Source organism: Abramis brama, assembly GCF_963993115.1.
Source record: "Abramis brama genome assembly, chromosome: 7".
NCBI lineage: Eukaryota > Metazoa > Chordata > Actinopteri > Cypriniformes > Leuciscidae > Abramis > Abramis brama.
In genome coordinates this window covers 15,196,244-15,220,357 of record NC_139969.1, presented here as the reverse complement: position 1 = coordinate 15,220,357, position 24,114 = coordinate 15,196,244, and the positions used below count along the sequence as shown (strand labels likewise).

The following is a 24,114-nucleotide window of genomic DNA, read 5'->3' as shown; positions in this document are numbered from 1 at the left end:
TCCTTCTCCACTTATATCACCTGAAACAGGCAGAACATTACAGTTTATTACCCATTCAACACAAATAATTGATGTCGAATGATGACTTATTTTTGGAAGGTTTACTTAAAAATGTCACATAGCTTACCTGAAAAGAGAAAAATGAACCAGACATTGCATAGAAACATCACGGATCCTCGCAAGCAGCCCAAACTTTACAACTAAGAGATTTTGGCTGATTCTGGGCACTGTTACACCAAGGTTCAAATCTTCTGTAATCTGAGTGAACGCTGCCATCTGCTGTACATTTTATGCTATTACTTTACTGATTACTGATTAGTTTGTATTACTAATTTCAGTAGCTATTTAAGGACAAGTAGTTTGCCTGATGTAAAAGGTATATTTTACTGTTGATTTTATACCAGTTTATATCAGTGCTATAGATGAAACATAAGCATCACTAATGGCAAGGCTAGTGTGTTATGAGGCTTATGTATGGACATAATGCCACCTTGTGGCTGCAATAATGAATTTAAATCAATCAGCTGTGAGAGAACAATGTAATGCAAGGTACAGCATCTTATTGGACATCTTAAATGTTTTGCTTTCCCAAACAAACTTTGCATTCTTACGCAAAATGTTCGTGTTCCCCCAAGAAATTGAGCGTGGTCTTTCAAAACATTTTAGTTCTTTGTGACCCCACGCAAAGTGTCTTGGGTGAATGCGAAAGCCTTGAAATATATTCTTTCCTCCAATCCCATATTTTTTCAACCACCATGTCCCTTTTGGGGCTCTGTAATTTTCATATTCTTGACACTAAGACTTTTTTTGTTTTGTTTTGTTTTTTTAAACTGTTCACTGGAAGGTTCTTTGGGGAATCCAAAAATGGTTGTTCTATATATCCCTTTTGGGACCTTTATGTTTAAGAGTGTAAGGGTGTTGTATGAGGGTTTTGAATTCGGGCAACCAATTTATATAAAATAAAGTTGTTGGGCACAAAGAACAGTGTTACTTTACTGGACCACTAAATCCACAATTTTGTCCAGAAAGTTTAGCTATCTTTCTTTTTAAAGTGAAAGAGATTTAAAATGATGTGAAAGAGATTAAAAATGAAGAGAGACAAAATAAAAGGGTGACATGACAAAATACATTCACATTCCCTTTATTCACTCATGTAAATGTAAACCTAAAATCTTGCCCACAAAGTATTATCTATTCATTTTACCATGTTAATGTTAAAATGTCCATTATTTTGTACATTATTTATAAAGCTATTTTTTTTTTGGAATTTCTTATTTATGGAAAGTACTCAAGCATTTTGACAATTCCAATCTGTTCAATCAATTTAATCTGCTCAATCTGCAAACAAACATGAGTCTATGATAAAATACAGATATTATGTTATTTGTCTTTCTTTAGGTTTTTGTACAGTGTTCTAGTGTTTCCTGTCACTGTGGGCTGCAGGGCGCAGTAATAAAGAGCAGAGTCTGATACTGTCCCTTACGAAAAAGAAGTTTATTCAAGTGTTCTATTAGTATACTTCTTTTAAACTAAAAATAAGAAAGTATACTTTCAGTCTACTTTTTATATACTTCTCGGAAATATACTTTATGTACTTCTCAGAAATATACTTCAAATTGCACTTAAGTATACTTGACTTATACTGACAGAAAAGTCTAAGTATATTTAGCCTATACTTGTTGATCGAGATATACTTAAAAGTATAATTAAGTATTCTAAGTATTCTTGGCTTGTACTTGTGTTTACTATTTTGATTGAGTAGCTTATTAAATACTTTTTTAAAAACATAATATTACACACCGTCTTATAAACTAACATGTTCAGCTTTATATAGTAACAAACTTTCGGGTGGAATAGCTTAATATAGAGTAAATAAAATAAGCATGGAAAATAAGTTTATTCAAGTGTTCTATTATACTTCTTTTCAACTAAAAAGAAGAAAGCATACTTTCAGTCTACATTTTATATACTTCTCAAAAATATACTTAATTACACTTAAGTGTACTTGACTTATACTGAGAGAAAAGTCCAAGTATATTTGGCCTATACTTGTACTCAATCTTTTGATCGAGATATACTTAAAATTTTAATTATTCAAAGTATACTTGGCTTGTAGTTGTGTTAACTCTTTTGATTGAGTAGCCTATTAAATATACTTTTTTACATCGTTTTTCATATACAGTTTTATGAAACTTTGTTTGAAAATATTAATTAAAATATTGATATAAAACAGATATGTTTCTAATTCTGCGTATCTGAATGTTTGTGTCGGCTAGTCCACTGGTAGTGTACATATTTACTTTAATTAAACTTTTCCCCACCATTGACTGAATTTTCCAGCTATCCATGTTTTCACTGTTATACGGTAGGGGGCGCTATGACACATCTTCTAGTACAGATTCTCCGGATCAAAACACAGGAGAAGAAGCTGAAACAAGTGATAGAAGATTGCTCACTCAAATGTAAAATAGTGTGATATCAAACATTAAACAGCTTGTAAATCAAAACTGCTTAATGTTTCCAAATGAAATGAAGCGTAGGCCTAACCCATGAAGAGAAAACGACTGTGAAGCTTTGGAGGTGTTGTTGGACTCGATCTACTCCACCTGTGTTTTGATCATCGTTCTGGATCTGATCAAGGTGTAGTCTTTGACAAAAATGTGATTTTCTCAACTATTTTGTTTAAAATGTTGCCTTTCTTTATGAAACTTACTGACATTCAAGTGTTGATAAAAAGGATGCATGAAGCTAATAAAATGTTTTTAAAATTAAAGTAGAGTTAAAGGTATTTTTCAAGTATAAAAAATTACATTTGAACATAGTAGTATAGGCCTACTGCAACTGCAAAAATTGTATATAAATAGTAAACTATAAGTATAATGTTAAGTTCACTTAAAGAAAACTTGTAGAATAAAACTACTAGTAAAACTACTAGTACACTAAAAGAGTAAAAATAATATATAAATGGTAAATGGTATATAAATGGTAAACTATAAGTATGATGTTAAGTTCACTTAAAGAAAACTTGTAGTATAAAACTACTAAACTAGTAGTTTACTGAGAGTATACTTCAAAGTTGCTACAAGTATTAAAATAGTAAACTACTAGTATACTCATAAGTTCACTTGCAGTACAAATGAGAAACATAATTATGAACTAGTTGTGCACTTAAAGTTTACTACTATTACACTTATAGTACACTTAAACATATACTTTTATATACTTCAAGTGGGCCAATTTAGTCCCAAGCGGTATTAAAATAGTACACTTACAAGTTTACTACTAGTACATATTGACATTAGTATACTTACTACATAAAGTATACTTAAAAATATACTTGAACATTACTCAAGTATACTTCATAAAATGAACTTGAAGGGTTGTGTAGATCTAGGAGTGACTAAGCGAATGTTGATGCTGTGGAAAGAAGGACCTTTGGCCCATAGATTATCAGCTGGACATCTTAGCACCATTACTTATTTTCATCAAGCTGTCCGACATCACATACCTCCTGAATTCAATAGGAAACCCAGGGGGTTAGATGAACTGAAGCACTGGAAAGCAACTGAATTCCGAACATTTTTGCTTTATACTGGACCAGTGATTTTGAAATATGTTCTCGATAAGGAGAAGTATATTCACTTCCTTTCACTTAGTATTAGAATGCGCATCTTGTACAGTGAAAACCTAATGGAGCATCGTGATTATGCAGATGAGCTGTTAACATATTTTGTTGAAAAAGGTAGCAGCCTGTATAGCATGAGTTTCATCTCATATAATGTGCATTGCTTGCTACATCTCACTGATGTTGCAAATTACAACAGATCATTACACTATTGTTCAGCGTACAAGTTTGAGAACAATATGGGTCAAATCAAGAGGTTTATCCGCGGTTCAAGTGATCCACTGATTCAAGTAGCTAACAGATTGGCAGAGAGGCAAGCAATATCAAGTTCTAAGAAATCAAATGTTAACTCTGGTACGCCAAAGACAAAAGAATGTTACAGAATGACCAATGATAGCTACTGCCTTATACATGGAGTTCAAGAAAATCTGATTTTTTGTGAGGTTTTTTGCAGAATGGAACCTTTGTACACTAAGCCATGTGACTCCAGAATAATTGGCATATTCAAAGGATTTCGGAATCACACTAAAATGTTACATACTGATACCACTCAACTGAGACATAAAGCAATCATGATACCTTTGTCATTGATTGATAAAGATGAATACAATGCGGTAGCGCTTATACCGCTCATGCATTCAGTTTGATTAGTTAGTCAAGTAAGTCAGTAAGGCAGGGTTTTTGCCTTTTTTATTGCATGTTATCCTGATTTTGATTTGAAAGACTATGAATAATGTGTGTGTGCGTGTGCGTGTGCGTGTGCGTGCGTCTTTCAGTATCGAATTTGTTTATTCGGTGATGGACAGACATCTGTTGTACCAATCAGTTGGATTTTTGATGACAATGGAACATTGAAGTGTCAATGGACATCATCACTCTCAAACATTAAAAACAATTCTCCACCAAACCCTAACTGGAAGGTTTATGACATTGTGAAGATCGTTGGACCATCAATTGGTAAGAAATTGCAATAATGGTGCATTTGAATTGAAAATGAATGTGATGCTGAAATGTGGGTATAAGAACACAAATTTTAGTTTTACATAAGTATTTAACATTTCTGGAAGATTTTTTTCTCAATATTATGATAGGTTGTCTTATAAATTTGCTAATCATAATATATTTATGTATTCTATGATGAATAAATAGTTGACTGAATTTCCATTATACACATAGTATACATAAATTTACCACTTACAGGAGACTATGATCAAGCAAATCAATACATCTCAGATTACACAACGGGGGTCTCAGCAGCAGAGGACTCAATTACTTATTCAATGACAGACCCTGCAGTTGTGGAATTACCTGAGAAGAGAAAAAGGAAAAATAAGCTCTGTGATGAAAGTGACATCAATTCAGAGACATCTTCCTGTGAAGGTCTGTATATATTGAAATGATTGGTATGCAGAAAACAATTTAGCCATAACTCTGTGATCATTCTTTATTTGTATGTACTAAACAGATGATATGAACTTGAAGCAGTCAGGAAATGAAGTGAAGCAATCTGGTCTGAAGTCAAGAAATGTCCCACTGCCCAAACCTCCTATATACCATGGTTAGCCTGTTTTAACTTTGATGTAGAACTTTGAACTTGCTAAAGCACTTTTATGTTTTTTCAATCCATTTTTTATTAGTTTGTTTTTTTCTTCTTTTGAACATTAGTCAATATTCAGCTCATTCAGAAAGTTCAGTGTGACAGTGTTTTAACTTTTTAACTAAACTTTTATTTAATAAAAAATATTTTTCTTCTGCATGATCTATCTTTAAAGATACTCTTCAGAGAAGTGGGAAAAAAGATGAGGATGATCCCAAGCCCACAAGCTCTGATGTCTCAGGTGATTTAAACATATACACACATATACAAAAGATAAATTCATGTATTAATGGTGTGTATAATGTGTTACTATGCAGAGGTTTTTACACTTTATATTGCCAAAACCCACCATATATGATGAACCTTTAGCTAAGGAGTAATGTTGGACATGTAAACCTGAAGATAAACATTTTTAGTTCAAATTTATTAGTTTTATAGAAGCTTTACAAAGAATTCTGTTTTACAAAGAAATACAAATCCCATACTACAGATAAAAAACAAATATAAACTTAAATGTCTCTATCAAGAACTTAAAAATGTGACTGTAACAATGTTTGAATATATTAATATTTATGTTTTTTATGAATTTTATGAAGACCCTTACAACCCTCTGGAGGCCTGTTGTGGGTCCCCTGACCCCGGTTAGAAAACCCATGCATTCATGTATTGATGTACATTAAGCCACTTACTTCTATATCTTCCTCTCAGAATTTCATGATCTTCAACAACATCACATGACTTATAAAGAAATTACAGTGCAAACCAGGATACCAGGTGTGTATACATTGTTTATTCATTGTGTAGACAAGGTTTGTTATGGCAAAAGATTAGGTGATCATACTAATTTTAATGTGATAAACAGATGATGTGCATTTAAAGAAGTCAAGAAATGCAATGAAGCGAGTTGGTCTGAAGACAAAGAATGTTCAGCTGGCCAAAACTCCCAGATACCATGGTAGGCTTGTGTTTTAACTTATCTAAGGAACTTAGCAGAATCAGCTTTATAATTTTATTTGCAGATTTTGAATGTCTTATGTCTTTTCTTGAAAGTAGTCAAGAGTCCACTTATTCAGAAAGCTCTGTGTGTCAAAACATCTGGTGAGTATGAAACACTTTTTCTCTTAAATTGAATCTGGTTAAGCTAATTTGATCATTCTAATTCACATTGTTCAGGTGACTGTCTGGCTGATAACAATGAAAGCCCTGATGACAGTTATTTAAACTCAAGCCAGCCCAACCCAGTATTCTTAGGTGAGACAATAGATATTCCCTTTAACACATGCAAACACATCACAAGGTACCTTATAAGAGAATTTTGTGTCATGACTCTCACAGATACTCTTCAGGGAAATGTGGCAATGCATGAGGATGATCATCCCAAAAGCTCTGCTTCTTCAGGTGAGTTATAATTTAATATAATTTATTGTGTGTGTGTGTGTGTGTGTGTGTGTGTGTGTGCGTGTGTGTGTGTTTTTTTTTTTTACATTGTACCAAATGTCCCCACAATTAAAGTGAACCACCTACATGTGCATTGTGGATAAAACGATCAGGGAAAAAACGGTTTAATTGATGTAGAAAAATAAATATAGAAACAATATAACTGATTTAGATAAATGCAATTTCACTGACCTTATGTATGTAATTTTGATAACAGGGAAGGAACCAAAGGAAACAAAATGCAAAGTCACCATGGAGAAATTGTTTGGTATGTGATATATCAATTAGACATTATTTATTTATACAGACATAAAACATCCTTTGCTATATAACAATCTAACTTTACAATTTTTCAGATCTGAATACTAAGATACTCCAACAAATTCAAATGCTGGAACAGAGACAAGCTGTCATCATGAATGACTTGGCAAAAGTTAAGTCTGTTCTCATGAAGCGGGCAGAAGAAGATGCCCATGAGGAACTTTTTAAACAACAACAACAGTGCTCCAGCTTTGAAACGTTTGAAGCCTTCTGTCAGAGGCTTGAAGAAGACAAAAATTATCGAGAGCTTTATGTTAGTACTACTATATAAATTTAGCGTTTATTTTTACAACAAAGCCACAGTTTTATTTTTTTTATTTTTTTATTTTTTGCAGCAGATACCATGTAAAAGAAATGTTGAAGCCTGGTATATTTTAATCATGACAATATTATGTATGTTTTTGTCAGGTACACTATCTCATCCATACTCACGGCAGCTCCAATATAGGTGAGATGGTGAGACAGGCTTTAAAAAGCATAGCGTCAGACAATGTTCTCTGTCTGTATAACAGAACGGGGAAAGATGGGAAGAAGGTGTTGCCACCTGTGCTCCTGACATGTTTGAAAAGTAAGTGTTTAAGTTTTGGTTTGTGCATCTGGATGCTGCTATAGAAATTGTAATGTTAACACCTTGCTCTTTGTGTTTTTAGAATGTGTCAGGTCTTTTCACAAACAAAATGAAATAGAGGTGAAGAAGCTAAAAGTAACCACCAGAACAACACCAGACGCGGAATGTATTCGCCAAGTAGAATTTTTTTTGTCCAATGCCAACACCAGGCTGAAAAGGAAACCAAATAAAGGAAAAAGCTGACTTTTTGTTTGATTGTTTTTATTGATGGAAATAAAGAATGTGGGTGTAAAAGTTTGAGTTAACTGAATCATTTTAGATAACAGTGAACTAACACAATTATTGCATAGTGGTGTTATATGGTGATCTCACGGTATGAGCACACAGTGATCACAGTATGAGCACACAGTGATCACAGTATGAGCACAGTGACCACATTATGATCACACAGTGATCACAGTATGAGCACAGTGACCACATTATGATCACACAGTGATCACATTATGAGCACACAGTGACCACATTATGATCACACAGTGATCACATTATGAGCACACAGTGACCACATTATGATCACACAGTGATCACATTATGAGCACACAGTGATCACAGTATGAGCACACAGTGACCACAGTATGAGCACACAGTGATCACAGTATGAGCACACAGTGACCACAGTATGAGCACACAGTGATCACATTATGAGCACACAGTGATCACAGTATGAGCACACAGTGACCACAGTATGAGCACACAGTGATCACAGTATGAGCACACAGTGAGTGCGCAGTGACCTCACAGTGATCACAGTATGAGCACACAGTGAGTGTGATGTGACCTCATATTTTGACCACAGTATGAGTGCACTGTGATTGTGCAGTGACCTCATGTTGTGAACAAAGTATGAGCACACAGTGAGAGCTCTGTGTGGTTACACTTTTAGTTCACTGTGACACTCACATTATGACCGCACCATGAGAATATTGTGAGCTCATAGTGACATCATTGTGAGATCAAATTGTTGACTGGCCCTCACTCTGGCAGAATACAATATCTGGTATATTTTTATCATTTAGTAAAAACATTTTCTAAAGAAATGTACCTTGTAGGCAAAAAATGTGTAGTATTGATGGGAATAACCAATTAAATGAACAAACGTAAACTTAAATCTAAAGCAAACTAACAATATCTTGCAGCTCAAATGTAAACATGTCAATCTCTGACCTTTGAGCAGACAAGAATCAGTCTTAAGGCAAAATCTAACCTGCGCAAAAACTAAAATGACAGCAAATTAATCTGCATGTAAGATAAAACTCACATATTGCAAGATAATTATTTTGGAAAAACTCACAAAATGAATACAGTCATACAGCACCACCTCCTGGCAAAACAGTTCAAAGTTTTCTGTACAATTTCAGTCAGATGGGAGATCTGTAAACCTTTGACTATATGAATGTTATGACTTGTTTCAGCAAAAGGACAGACTATTGTGGTGATGATGCATTGGCATTTAAGACCAGATGAAGCAAGTGTTTAGAGCTTCATCTTGAATGATGGCATGGGAGGTTTTTGTATGTTGCTGTTAGATTTCCTGTCACTGTGGGCACCAGGGCACAGTAATACATGGCAGAATCTGCCTGTACAGCAGAGGAGATCTTCAGATCCACTTGTTTATCTTGAACTTCAGCAGAAAATCTGTCTGGTCTATCACCCATATCTCCACCTGGGAAGATGTAAAGGAGGAACTCCGGTTTGGATCTGGGATATTGTCTGTACCATTGTAAATTATTTACAAGACCCGTATAGTCTTTGTAACTGCAGGACAGAGTAACAGTGTCACCAACAAGTTTATTTTCATCCCCTGACAAGGGTTTTATTGCATCTGCCTCTGTGTGGCCTATAAATTGAGAATAAACGCCTGGTTAGATAAATCAAACAGTAACTTAACCGTAAAAAGTATAGCAGTAAATAAATAAAAAGTAACTGATCCAGATTGGAGAGAAAAAAAACTTTATCTTACCAATAAATGTCCACAAAAAACTGAGGAGAGAGAAAATAATCATGATAGCAGATATCTGAAGAAGAATATGAAAGACTACAGAGTATCAAGAGTTTCATTCCGACTGGATGCCTTTGAATTCTGACAACCTCCTTCAGATGAAAATGCTTCTACATCATGATATTAAGCTCCGCCTTCTGGCACAATGATTTACTTCTGTATTTCTGTCTTTATGCCCTGTCCCAAATGGAACCCTAATCCCTTGCAGTCTTCCTCCAAGTACACACTTTCGTGACGTAATGCAGGTTTGACTGTCAGGTAGAAGTCTGCTGTAGAGAAAGTGAAGACAACTAAATACATTTTTGATATTTGGTTACAGAGAGAGAGATTTGTAGAGTCCTATTATTGAAGGAAGAAGGTTTAACTAGATTTATTTTCCCTGGCCTTTCTTTATGTGCTCAGGATTCCACTTGTAAGGAAATTAATACAGTTTATAAGGTTGTTGGCTAATTTTTGTTGAAAAATAAACATCACCAGCTTCAAATAAATGTGTCTGGTAAGAAATCTGAAGAAGTGTTGGAAATGCTAGATTATGTGGATATATTACTTTCAAGATTAGAAGTAAGGGGACACAGTGACTGAAGGGCCCCCAGGGTCCACTCATGGTGCCGACACTGCCCCCACTTGTGTGTGTGTTCTGGAAATATGTGTTGTGTTGGCAGGCCTACTTGTGGATTCATTAAGAGATCTTACAGTTACTGATGGCTAATGCAGTCACAGAAACACACAGAATACTTGTGCTTGTTAAACATTAATGAAAAGCATGGCTAATATGCAGGAAGATTATGTACTGAGGAAAAGGGTTTCCTGTCACTGTGGGCTCCAGGGCACAATAATACTGTGCAGAGTCTGTTACTTTAGCAGGGCTGATTTTCAGCATGAGCTTTCTGTGTTTGTCAACTTTAGCAGAAAACCAGTGGGCTGATGGATCTGCTTTAACTGGATCTCCAGATTCAGTCATGTAGAGAAGGAGTTCTGGTTTGGATCTCTGATGACGATACCACAGTAGATTGTAAACAACACCACTGTAGTTACAGGAGAGAGTAACACTGTTACCATCTTGAGCTTCTTTTTCAGAACCATGAGAAGTTATTAGATCACCAAGAGAGTCTCCTGAAGAAAAAAACATACTAAATTCACTATTGTGACCAGATAAATGTAATATTACCATGTTTAAATCAAAAGATGTGGTGATAAAATGCAACTGCTAGTACTGATAATATTACAAGTGCACAGAGCAGCATGATGGAAAGAAATGACAAACTCAGATGTGCCTTTTCTTCACTGGAACACTGTGATTTAAGTCTGGAGCTCCACCCTGTGGCAAGATTTGATCTTCCATGATGAGTCTTGAGCTCTTTGTGTACAGAACTACAGAAATGAGAAGAACACACTCTTCTGGGTGAAAACAAACACATTCAGACCTTCATGAATCACCAAGGACTTGCACAGTTTTTGTATTTTTACCCTCTAAAAAAGACATTGATCACGATAGAAGGTTCTTACATGCATCCATCTTAAAGCTGTTGTCACAGTTTATTGATTTTCAGTTGTTGGTTTTTAGAAAAAATTAATAAAAGAAAAGAAAATTGTAACAAATGAGAAAACATTCCTTTTTTGTTATTGAAGCTTTCTTATAAATGAGACAAACTAAAATGTGTGTATGCACATGGAAATTACTGGAACACCTCATGTGAAGATACATTGCATATTTCTTCTCCGTTTTAAGAAATTGAAATCAAACATCATATTAAAGCTTTCCACACAAATAAAACTTAAAGAAGGTTTTGGATTATTTATTGAGATGTCAAACTGAACTGTAAAATCAGTAACAGCACAAAGGCACATGACTGGAATCAGGGTTTTCGTACAGTGTTTCTGGGCTTTCTGTCACTGTGGGCCTCAGAGCGCAGTAGTACAGAGCAGAGTCTGACACCTCAGCAGAAGAGATTGTAAGATTCACTTGTTTTTTGTCTTTTGAGTCTTTTGCCGACAGACGAAGAGAAGGCTCAGAAGACTCTGAATTTTCACTTACAAGTATCAGGAACTCCGGTCTTGATCCCACATATTTCCGATACCACTGCAGGTTATATACAAGGCCACTGTAGTTACAGGACAGGGTCACATTGTCACCTCTGAAAATATGTTTTTCAGAAGACAATGGCTGTATTATGTCAGCAAAGGAATTTCCTGTAATGTACAAAAGGCATCTGTATTTATTAAACTGATACTAAAGCCTCTATTTGATATTATATATTTCACATACAATGTTTTTTTTTAAATAAACAAAAAGTCACCATTTTATATAAAATATACCACATCATTTTTTTTTAAGCGAACAAAAATAATATAAGAAATGATTTACCTATGAATAATGACAGTGGTATCCAACAAAAGAGAAACATGATGGTTTCTGATGAAGAGTGATTGTAAAGATAACAAAGCAGGAATACTTCAACTGAATCAGCCTTTCACACATTCAAGTCTTTGTGAATTTGCTCCACCCTCTTGCTGAGACTTTATTTTCTCTGATGGGATGTTTTTTTCTCAAAATGAAAAGACCCCACAGCGTTTTATACATCAATAATTTATTGTAGGTGATTGGATGCTGGCGTGTCACAATTTTTGTATAATACAAGATGTGTTAATGTTTTATGTTTTTGTACAGTGTTCTAGTGTTTCCTGTCACTGTGGGCACCAGGGCGCAGTAATATACAGCAGAGTCTTTCACTTCAGCAGAGGAGATCTCCAGATACACTTCTGTCATTTCTTTTTTGGGTATCGCTGTGAGACGTAAAGTGGGTTTGGATGAAACAGCACTCTCTGTATGAAAAATAAGGAACTCTGGTCTGGATCTTGGATATTGGCGATACCACTGGAAGTTGGGCCCAAGTCCACTGTATTTGCAAGAGATAATAGCACTTTCTCCAACTGAAACATGCTTTTCTGGTGAGAGAGATTCTATTGTATATCCATCAGCACTCTCTGTAAAAGAAGAAGAGTATTACTGCTCAACAGAACTGTTAAATACTTGATACAGATTGTGTAACAAACTAAGTTACTGTTACATGTTTGGTCAGCTGCTGTTGACACTAATACAGCAATCAGAATTAAAGTATTACTTACCCTTAAGCAGTGAAAATACAAACAAGACTACAGTAAACCTGGCCATTGTTCAGCAGAATTCACTCAACCTCAAGACTCGAGTCAATGAATGCTTTAAGTGTTACACTCAACCTTGAGTCAATCACATTTAACTTGAGCTGCTTTCTAACAACAGGCTGCAGCGCTCCACCCTGTGGCAAGGAAGTGAGCAACAACACTTATATTCTATTGAGACTATTAATAAGGAAATTGTTTTCTATGGTGAAAGATTTACTGTATAATAATGAATACAGTTATTTTCAGTGACTAATGTAAGAAGAACTTCAAAGATTGAGTAGCAGGTGGAATAGTTTAGTCATAAATTATACAGTGAAGCAGCTTCTGCTTCTGAATGACTGCTTCAGACGTTTCAGCTTCATTATACAGTAGGCTCCAAGAATCTGAAAAATAAATACATTTCTGGGTCACTAATAAAATAAAACATAATAAAACAAATTTGTGACACTGACCATGCAAAGATCAGATTTTCCTGTTTCCACTGAACAATGTGCTTTTTGGAATTCTCTCAAATAATGCTGGACATCACTGAAAAAAGTATTATAACTGTATTAAATTAAACAAAAATGTAAAAGTGGCATTTTCACTAGTGTCTCAGACTTTTTGACACCACTGTGTAATATTGATAATACATTATGCCTCTGTGTTTTTTTGTTCACTTGTATTTATTTGGTCATTTTTAGTTGGTGTTGCTGCTGTTTGACTGAAAGACACTGGACAAATGTTCACAACTGAACATTTTTATTTAGTATTTAACATCAAGTTTGTAATGCTAAGGCTTTCAAATGCATGTTAAATCTGACTGAATATATCACAGGTTTTTGTACAGTGTTCTAGTGTTTCCTGTCACTGTGGGCTCCAGAGCGCAGTAATACACAGCAGAGTCTGACACTTCAGCAGAGGAGATCATAAGATCAACACGTTTGATTTCTTTTGTAGCTTTTGCTGACAGACGGAGTGAAGGATCAGGTGGATCTGAATACTCTGTGATGAGAATGAGGTGCTCAGGTCGAGATCCAGGATACTGACGATACCATTGCAGATTATTTACATCAACGCTGTAGTTACAGGAAAGAATCACATTTTGACCTCTGAAAACTTGCTTTTCAAAGGATAATGGGTATATTGTGTTTGCAGAGGAATTTCCTGTAAAAAAAGGGACATACATCTTTATTCATTAAACAGAAAACTTATTTTGGCATTAACACATGTATCAATTGCTCCACTTAATGCTGCTACATATACTACATTTTCATTTTATAAATCTTTATCAAGCTTTTAAAAATGAAAACACCTACCTATAAATAAAAACGATATCCAACAAAGGAGAAACATGATGGATGGTCAATGAGGGAGTGATGGCAAATTCGAGTGACTCTGAGACAGCCTCTTGCACATTAAACACTTTGTGAGAGAGCTCCACCCTCTGTCCCATGTGTCTTTCCTCTACCTGAAAACACACACACATTTTGATTGCTAATTTATTAGATGTAAAGTTTATTAGAATACATTTATTAATGGGTAATGGTTATTGTGTTATTGTGATATGAACTTGCAGTATCATATTTGAATCTTTTGCATGGTTGCGGGAGAGGTGTTGTTGTTCAGATATTTTCTGAAATGAGGATCGTACTCAGGTTTTTGTACAGTGTAGAAGGGTTTCCTGTCACTGTGGGCACCAGGGCACAGTAGTATATTGCAGAGTCTGCTATCTCAGTTTTGGAGATCTCCAGATTTAGTTGTTTTTCGTCCTTCAGCGCTTCAGTGGCATAGCGGTCCTTCTCCACGGGACCCAGATTTTCAAAAGCTTGCAAGAGAAATTCAGGGGCAGTGTTGGAAGACTGTCTGTACCACTGAAAACTGTTAATAGAGATTCCACTGTAGTTGCAGGAAAGAGTCGTCTTCTCTCCTTCTAAAGCAGGCTTTTCAGTAGACTGGGATGTTATTGCATTTGCAAGAACATTGTCTGGAAATACAACAACAGCAGAAAAAAATAACATTAATTCAGCATCAGAAGAAAATATTTTTATATGCTCAAAGACAACATTTATGGCTTTGAAATAAATATAAATCAATAACCTGAAAGAAGTGCCATGACTGTGAAGTAAAAAAACAGCATCCTAATACTGGGATAGAGAAAGAGCAAGTGCCTTCTGTGTTTCTTTTGTAGCCACACCCTGTGACCTGTGAGACTTTTCTACTGTAAGTTCTCAAATCTTATTCACTTTCACAGGCCTACATTCAAATCTAAGTGAAATCTATATGAGATTTGTGTACTGTTGTTTTCTGCTCCGCCTTCTTCTCCTTATATGGTGTACTGTAGAGTGTCTGATGTATTGGAGAAACGTGAGAGTGAGTATATATACAGGATTTTTATTTTGAGTCAATTATTTAGGCTATTTTGTATCACGCCTGCAAAGCAGTATCACTTTATTTATTAATTAATGTTGGGATAAATATCATCTGCAAGCTCCAAAAATATATTAAGTGCACACTGCACAGAGCAGCATGATATGACAGACTCTGACTGACTAAAACAATATGAGTCTAGAGCTTCACCTTTTGGCAATTTAAAAAGTTTTTTACTTTAATCTGAATTAAGCACACACACACACACACACACACACACACACACACACACACACACACACACACACATATATATATATATATTTAATTATTATTATTATTATAGATGGTGCTGGTGCTGCATACAAACCGTTTCATTTAAATATATACAGTAGGCCTATGCAGTTTATGATTTATCTGAATTTATCACAATTGTTCAATTTAAAAAATAGTGATGAATGGATCAGGATTTAGATTTCTATAATCATCATTGACTATAATGCTATGCTCTGAGGAAATAACTGGCTTGCTTCTGGATGTCAAAGACTTGTGTGATCATGATATGCGGTTCAAATCTACCTTTTATGTCTAAAATACTAGAAAAAGTTGTGTCCGCTCAACTGGGCTCTTTCTCGCAAGAAAATGATATCTATGAAAAGTTTCAGTCAGGATTCAGACCGCATCATAGCACTCAAACTGCGCTCGTTAAAATCACAAATGATTTACTCTTAGCTTCTGACCAAGGCTGCATCTCAATACTAGTTTTACTTGATCTAAGTGCTGCGTTCGATACTATAGATCATACAATACTCTTAGATCGACTACAAAATTATACTGGTGTTCAAGGACAAGCATTAAGCTGGTTCAGATCATACTTATCAGACCGCTACCATTTTGTCTATTTAAATGGAGAAAAATCGATCATAATTCCAGTAAACTATGGAGTGCCGCAGGGATCTGTGTTGGGCCCTCTGTTATTCTCAATATATATGATACCACTTGGAAATATTATAAGGAAACATGGAATTAGTTTCCATTGTTATGCTGATGACACTCAAATATATATTTCATCACGGCCGGATGAAAACGCTAAATTATCCAAATTGACAGAGTGTGTTAAAGATATAAAAGATTGGATGACGCATAATTTTCTTTTATTAAATCCAGACAAGACAGAGGTAATACTTATCGGTTCAAAAAACCGCCCACAGAACCTCTCACAATACAACTTTGACATCGTAGGATGTCCTGTTACTTTATCCTCTACAGTAAAAGACCTGGGTGTTATACTCGATTGTAACCTGTCTTTTGAAAATCATATTTCGTATGTTACAAAAACAGCCTTTTTCCACCTTAGAAACATTGCTAAGCTACGTAATATGCTATCAGTTTCTGATGCAGAAAAGTTAGTTCATGCATTCATGACCTCGAGACTAGATTACTGTAATGCTTTATTAGCCGGTTGTCCTGCATCCTCAATAAACAAGCTACAGTTAGTCCAAAATGCCGCTGCTAGAGTTCTTACTAGATCAAGAAAATATGATCATATAACACCGATTTTATCATCACTACATTGGCTACCTATAAAGTTCCGTATTAATTATAAGGTATTGCTACTGACTTATAAAGCCCTAAACGGCTTAGCTCCAGTCTATTTAACGGATCTTCTATCACCCTATAATCCATCGCGCTCTTTAAGATCAATAAATTCAAGGCTTTTGGTCATACCTAGGATATCCAGATCCACCAAAGGAGGGAGAGCATTTTCACATTTGGCTCCAAAACTCTGGAATAGCCTTCCTGATACTGTTCGTTGCTCGGACTCACTCTCCCAGTTTAAAACTAGATTAAAGACGCATCTTTTCAGCCAGGCATTCATATAATATTGTTAATCTCACAGTTTCAAACTACAATCCGGCCTCTAGTTCATAAATGCCAGAGGAGAACTGGCCCCCGACTGAGCCTGGGTTCTCCCAAGGTTTTTTTTTTCTCCATTAGGTCACCTGATGGAGTTTTAGGACACCATTAGGTCACTTGATGGAGTTTTTCGGTTCCTTGCCACTGTTGCCTTTGGCTTGCTCAGTTGGGGATATTTTGGGGATATTTAATTTTATTCTATCAATCAATAAATTCCACTAGAAACAAACTTTGTTGTATTATTTTATTTTAATACTGTGAAGCTGCTTTGATACAATCTGTATTGTGAAAAGCGCTATACAAATATACTTGATTTGATTTGATTTGATTTGATATGCATGAGGACTACAGTGTGTGGAGCACAGCGCCCTCTTCTGGGCTGAGTGAGTGACTTTACTTTTGAAACACCAAACAAACACATTAAAACGGTTTGAAATTAACTGGTTTGGAAATATATTTTTAGTCTATGATGTCTTTAATCGTTTCTGCTTTAAAAAAAAAATCAATGTTAACACAAATGTAATACATCCCACGTTTTTGTACAGTGTTCCCAGGTTTCCTGTCACTGTGGGCTGCAGGGCGCAGTAGTACAGAGCAGAATCTGTTTCTTCAGCAGATGAGATTGTAAGATTCACTTGTTTTATGTCTTTTTTAGCTTTTGCTGACAGACGAAGTGAAAGAACGGGTTCTGAATATTCTGTGATGAGAATGAGGTGCTCAGGTCGAGATCCAGGATTCTGGCGATACCACTGCAGATTATCTACATCAACACTGTAGTTACAAGTAAGAATCACATTTTCACCTCTGAAAACATGCTTTCCAGAGGATAATGGGTATATTGTGTTTGAAAAAGAAATTCCTGAAGAAAAAAAAAAAGAGAGAAATGCATGTTTGTTAATAAAACAGGAATTAGATATTGTCGTCATAAACTCATGCATTGGTTGCTCAAAATTTACTTCACATTTTTTAGCATATTGGGGGATGATACCCTGAAAATTAGAACATCTCTTACCGATGAATAATGAAAATATCAAACAAAAGAGAAACATGATGGGTGATCTTTGGAGTGATGACAGTAAACATAGAGAAACTTTGTATCACCCTCTTCGTGAGAGAGCTCCACCCTCTTTGAGGTCTTGAGTCGTTTTTCTCTGATTAATACTGGACTTGTACTTGTATATGTGACAAGACTTCAAAGAGATAAACATTTTGTTTGGTAACAGATGTTGTTGTTCTGATATTGTTTAAAATCTGAGAAAGTTTGCTCAAGATGTTATTAATGTATTTTTCATCATCTCATGTTTCTGTACAGCGTAGAAGGGTTTCCTGTCACTGTGGGCACCAAGGCACAGTAGTATATTGCAGAGTCTGCTATCTCAGTTTTGGAGATCTCCAGATTTAGTTGTTTTTTGTCCTTCAGCGCTTCAGCAGCATAGCGGTCCTTCTCCTCTCGACCCAGATTTTCAAAAGCTTGCAACAGAAATTCTGGGGCAGTGTTGGGATACTGTCTGTACCACTGCAAACTCCTTATATTACTTCCATTGTAGTTGCAGGAACGTCTTTCCTCGTTCTAAAGCAGCACTGTAAAAAAAAAGCGTAATTTTACAGGTAATTGTCTGTATTTTTTTACAGAATTTTGCCGTTTTGTCATTATACAGCAAATATCTGTAAAATAAAAGGCATTTGCTGTAATTTAAAGGTCCACTGTTAAATTTACAGATAATTGCTTGTATTTTGGTTTTACAGCAATTTTACGTTTTTTAAAAGGAACTTGTCTGTATTTTTACAGAGTTATGTGTAATTTTACAGAAATTATTAAGTAATATTTTACAGATTTTTTTCTGTGAAATTAGAAAACAAAGAAAAGAAGGTATAACTGCGGAAATCAGCATCTATTCAATGTTTTCCTTACATATTATTAAGCATGTGGGGGTTAAAGTGAGTTTTTTTTAGGTTAAATAATAGTATTTGTAACATACATACAGTAGCCTAACCTACATAGGCTACAGTAGGCCTGTATTTAATTATTTTTTATTTCACATTTTATTTTATACTCATTTTGATCATTATTTCATTGTCTTATTCTCCAATAATTTTAATGTATATTTTATGAATATTTTTCCAAATCTCCGTTGCTTCACATTCAGGGCTTTGTGTGTGTGTGTGTGTGTGTGTGTGTGTGAGAGAGAGAGAGAGAGAGAGAGAGAGAGAGAGTGCGCGCGCGCGATGACGCAGATTCAAATTCATTTCCGCTGTTTACTCCCGCTCACAACGGTTAACGTTAGCTGATCAGTCGAGTTTGGGCAAGCGGGAGATTTGAATTCAGTCTACAGTACTCTCTCGTGAAGTGGATTGTGAGATCAACAGTGGTTCAAAGCAATCGTATTCGTCAAGAGCAGCCGTGAGCAGGAGCCCTTTTGTCAGTCAGTCCGTTTGGATTCTTCGGAAATAAACGCCCTTTTCAGTGAGCCTTGTTCGTAATCGTCACAGCGGACATCATGCCAACCGATCACCGGCTGAGGTAAGAGTCTCATTATACTAACGTTACATGTGAACAATATTTTATATTACATTTGTGTTAAGTTTACAATTTTTGTCTCAATACAATTTGTCTCAATTTGTCTCAATCCTTGTCTCACATTACACTATCAACTGGAACAAGTCAATTTTACTACCACTTTCAGATGATGCATGGGATTCTGGAGCTCAGGACACATCCCTCCACCTTCACACAGGCAACATCAAGTACCTAGGGATTCAGATTTCCCCCAGGCTGTCAGAGCTTTTCACCCTCAACTATACTCCACTCCTAAAGAAAATTGAAGATGAATATAAACGCTGGTCTAAACACCCACTCACACTCATCGGAAGAATAGCTGCTGTCAAAATGAAAACCCTACCCCAAATAAATTACCTTTTTTCTATGATCCCTATCACTCCTACAGATAAATGGTTCAAAACTCTTAATTCATTAACAACACAATTTTATTGGAAAAACAAAAAACCCAGGATATCACTCTCAACACTACAAAATAAAAAATCACATGGGGGGCTTGAGGCACCAAACTTTCATCACTACTTCCTGGCTAATCAATTACAGTACCTAGCTAAATGGATCAATATACACAAGCATAATTATCCTTGGCTAGAACTGGAACAAAACAAATGCACAAATATCTCAGTTGCAGATCTCCCCTTCCTTTCACAATCAATCAAAAAATCCAAACTCTGCCAACACATTACCATCCATTCAACTCTGACAGCCTGGTGGAAAACGAACCAAATCACAAAATCATCACTAGAATTAAACAGGTACACCCCACTCTGGCACAACCCAGAATTCATGATACAGAACAAACCTCTTTATTTCCCCACATGGGCACAAAAAGGAATCACACATCTTCACCACTTATTTGAGAACCAACATTTCATGTCATTTAACACACTCACACAGAAATATGGGGTTGGGAGAGAACAATTCCTTCAATATCAACAACTTAGACTTCAAATTAAAGATAAAACCACACTTACAAACAATACATTACAACCTTCCCAGCTTATAGAAGAAATTTTGAAAATTAATAACTTCAAAAAATTAACCTCCCAACTATATACATTAATCTCCAACCAAAACACAACAATAACACTCCCAACAGCCAAGTGGGAAACCGACCTGGCCGTCTCTTCCAACCCTGAGTACTGGGAACAAATCTGTAGGAATACATTTTCCATGACCGATAACACAAACCTGCAGCTTATACAATATAAAGTCATTCATAGAACTCACATCACCCAAAGTAAAATGTTCAAAATGGGCCTACACAACACCGAAATCTGTTCACAATGCACTTTGGGTAGCACAGACGACTATTTGCACGCCATGTGGCACTGCCAACCAGTTCACTCTTTTTGGATTACAGTCACTGAGACACTGTCCACTATCCTGAGCCACAGAATCCCATCATCACCAACACTTTGTCTCATAGGCGACTCTTCCGAAATCCATATCCCGCAAAAATACAGGAATCCGTTGCTCATCTCTCTAGCTGTCGCTAAGAAAGTAGTTCTCCAAAACTGGAAATCAAAAAAATCTTGCCACATCAAACACTGGACAAATTTAATCTCAGAATACATTTCAATGGAAAAACACAATGCATACAGAAGGAAGCAAACATCAGCCTTTGAAGACACCTGGTCACCATTTTTGACATTTCTTAATACCACACAAACATAACTACAAGCCGTGTACATTACCAACTTTTGTTTTTGCAGCCATCACTTCATACATACACATAGGCATACACTTACGCATAACATGTTTCCAAACCCTTTTCCCCCTCAAACACCCTAGCCATGACCAACTAATATAAATCTTAGATTAACAAATAAAATTTGCTTAAGATCATTCTACTTAATCAATAATAATACGTTTTTGTGTTTGTCAACTGTCTTGTCCCTCTGTTGTCTGTCTATCACCTTGTCATGTCTTATATGTTATGTGTTACACTCTGTTCGTGGTGTTATAATTCCCCCCCCCCCCCTCATGTACCGAGGGTCTTACTAAATTGGTTGAATGGTCACGCACTGTATATAAATCTGTCATCAGTATTGTAATATATTGTGTATATAATTTGCTTTATTAAACAATAAAGTTGTCCTCCGAAGAGGGGGGGTGGTGGCGGGCCAAAAAAAAAAAAAAAAAAAAAAAAAAAAAAAGTTTACAATTTTCAAGCTAACGTTAGCATTCTTAAATGATGTTCAGTTAACTGGCGAGAGCTGGAGGGCAAAACACTGAAAGTAGCATAAGTTACGTCTTTACATTTTCCATCTGTTTTAAGAACGATCAGTTGAACCCACACCTCAAAAGACCTAAAACAAGCTTTCGTAGACTTGTTATACATATCAAAGTCCGTTTAATTGTGTATAAAATCTTCGTTAATACGCGATAGTATCTGTCAGTAACGTTAAATCAATTTCTTAAATGGCGGGACATTTTGAAACACCGTCTGGAAGCTGAAAACTCTTCTCTTAAAAAATATCCTTGGTTTTAATTATAGTAAAATTATAGTAACCACGTTTTTGGCGGATTTTTATTACCATTTTTAATAACCACAGTTATACTACAAATAGGCCTACCATGTTGTTTGTTTTGTTTTTTCTTTGTGGTTAAACCATAGTTAATTAACGTTTACGTGGCTATCAAGACTGTTAAGAAAACTAATTCAGTAAATACTGTAAGTTACTTGTTGATAACTTACAGGATAGCACATGAGACTAGAATATGAACACATGATAAATTGCATATTCTGGCTGCATCTGCTTGCCAACACGTAGCTATAGAATGCATACATGTGCATATATTAGGCTTATAAAATAAAAGTTGATAGAATGTTTGTGTTCTGATGAAGAAATGAACGTATCTACATTTTGGATGGCCTGGGGTCATCATAGAAGCCTTTTTCATAGGATACTTTTGATCATTGGTTATGAAAATTGCATTGATCCAGATGAACAGAAAGTTACACCCCTAGGTGTCTCAGCTCAAAACCTCACCGTTAGCCTTTCCTGCTCAGCTTCCAGATCATAGTCAGTTGAGGTTTTGCATTGTCCCAGTGGAACATATTCTGACATGTGTAAATGTAATACTGAGTTGTTAAAAAATATTTTTTTTTTGTGATTTCAGGTCAAGTGGAAAGCAGAATGATCATGGCAAACAAGGTATGGGAAGAAGTAATTTAAAATATTGTAATGGTCGAGTCTTCTGATGCCATATGATTGCACTAAAAGTGGCAGAAAATTTAATTTGTTTTATACTGTATATTTTCCCATGTGAATATTCATTTGATCCTTGTGAGGCCACTGTAGCTGTACAAGGTTTGGTTTTGCTACAGTAAGACCACGATTGTGTTAGATTCCACCCATCTATTTAATTTTTTGTAGTATAGTGTAACTAGGCTCTGTCATTTAGAAACATGACTTTTCCTATCACTTAATGACACACATCTTCACTTAATGACACGTAATGACACATACTCTACTTTTCATTCCAGCCAGAGGATCTGACGGTTATCTCAGCCTACCTGATGGAAAATTCTTGCTGGATGAATGACCTTCACCTTCAACTTAACCTTGCCAAGACAGAACTGCTTATGATTTCAGCCAAACCATCCTTGCTTTGTGATCCTGCTGATTTGCCTTATACAACATCAGAAAGATCCGGCCCTTCCTATCAGAGCCACACAACTCCTTGTCTAAGCTCTTGTTCTATCCAGACTGGACTATTGTAATGCTCTCCTGGCAGGCCTTCCAGCATCAGTCAAACCTCTGCAACTGATCCAGATGCTGCAGCAAGACCTAAACTCACTGCTTCAGATCTATGTGTCTCCAGAAGCTTGTGTTCTGCAAGTGAACGGCGCCTTGTGGTGCCATCATCCCAAAGAGACACAAAATCACTTTCACTGACCTTTCCCTGGACTGTTCCCTGCTGGTGGAATGACCTGCCCAACTCAACACATTTTCAAGAAACTGCTAAAGATCCATCTTTTCATAATCACTTGACCCAATAATACTAAATCTTTGTTTAAAAAAAAAAAAAAAAAAGTGTACTGTGCTACACTAACTGGGACTTGTCACTGCACTTGTTGCTTCTATTGTTCTCTTAATTTTAAGTCACTTTGAATAAAATGTAATTGTAAATGTTTAAATTATAACTATAATGTTTAGTTATATTAGAGTATAAAGGCATACAGCAATTGTCTTTTAATGTAGATATTTTTGCATGTTCTAAATGATATACTAAGCCTGTATTTCAAATCATTCACGTATCTTGATGTTCAGTGTTTGTTTAATTAGTAATACTGTAAATGTGCAGGTCTTCCGTACTTGTACGTTTAGTTAATTTAACAGAAATTGACTGTACATTTGCTATTAAGTTGTGAAACTGGATCTGCAAAAATTAAAACTGTAAATATACAAACTTTGTATTTGAATTCATGTACTTATTGCATTTTTATACATAACTTCATAGTTATTTTACACAGAAAAACTATATATTAAAATATAATTACTGTAGATAGACA

At 35.6% G+C, this 24,114-nt stretch overlaps 1 protein-coding gene, 1 long non-coding RNA gene and 1 gene segment (V, D, J or C); 2 read left to right on the top strand and 1 right to left on the bottom strand.

Moving 5' to 3' along the window:
* Nucleotides 1–3,864: 3,864 nt before the first annotated feature.
* Nucleotides 3,865–7,281, top strand: LOC311087085 (uncharacterized protein; the record flags this gene model as incomplete). Its single annotated transcript, XM_084120331.1, has 12 exons — nucleotides 3,865–3,938; nucleotides 4,452–4,582; nucleotides 4,826–5,005; nucleotides 5,091–5,183; nucleotides 5,398–5,463; nucleotides 5,931–5,996; nucleotides 6,085–6,177; nucleotides 6,273–6,320; nucleotides 6,396–6,473; nucleotides 6,558–6,620; nucleotides 6,877–6,927; nucleotides 7,016–7,281. 12 exons carry the CDS (start codon nucleotides 3,865–3,867, stop codon nucleotides 7,249–7,251), a joined length of 1,179 nt encoding a protein of 392 aa, XP_083976457.1. The 3' UTR covers nucleotides 7,252–7,281.
* Nucleotides 7,282–13,496: 6,215 nt separating this feature from the next.
* On the bottom strand, nucleotides 13,497–15,145 carry LOC311087208 (T cell receptor alpha variable 13-1-like). The segment is given in 4 exons: nucleotides 14,849–15,145; nucleotides 14,403–14,735; nucleotides 14,068–14,219; nucleotides 13,497–13,915 (listed from the first exon to the last, which is right to left on the bottom strand).
* A 4,157-nt stretch (nucleotides 15,146–19,302) lies between these two features.
* On the top strand, nucleotides 19,303–23,843 carry LOC311087452. The gene is made up of 3 exons (XR_014607287.1): nucleotides 19,303–19,556; nucleotides 22,719–22,753; nucleotides 23,086–23,843. It is a non-coding gene; the product is annotated as an uncharacterized lncRNA (long non-coding RNA).
* The last annotated feature ends 271 nt before the right edge of the window (nucleotides 23,844–24,114 follow it).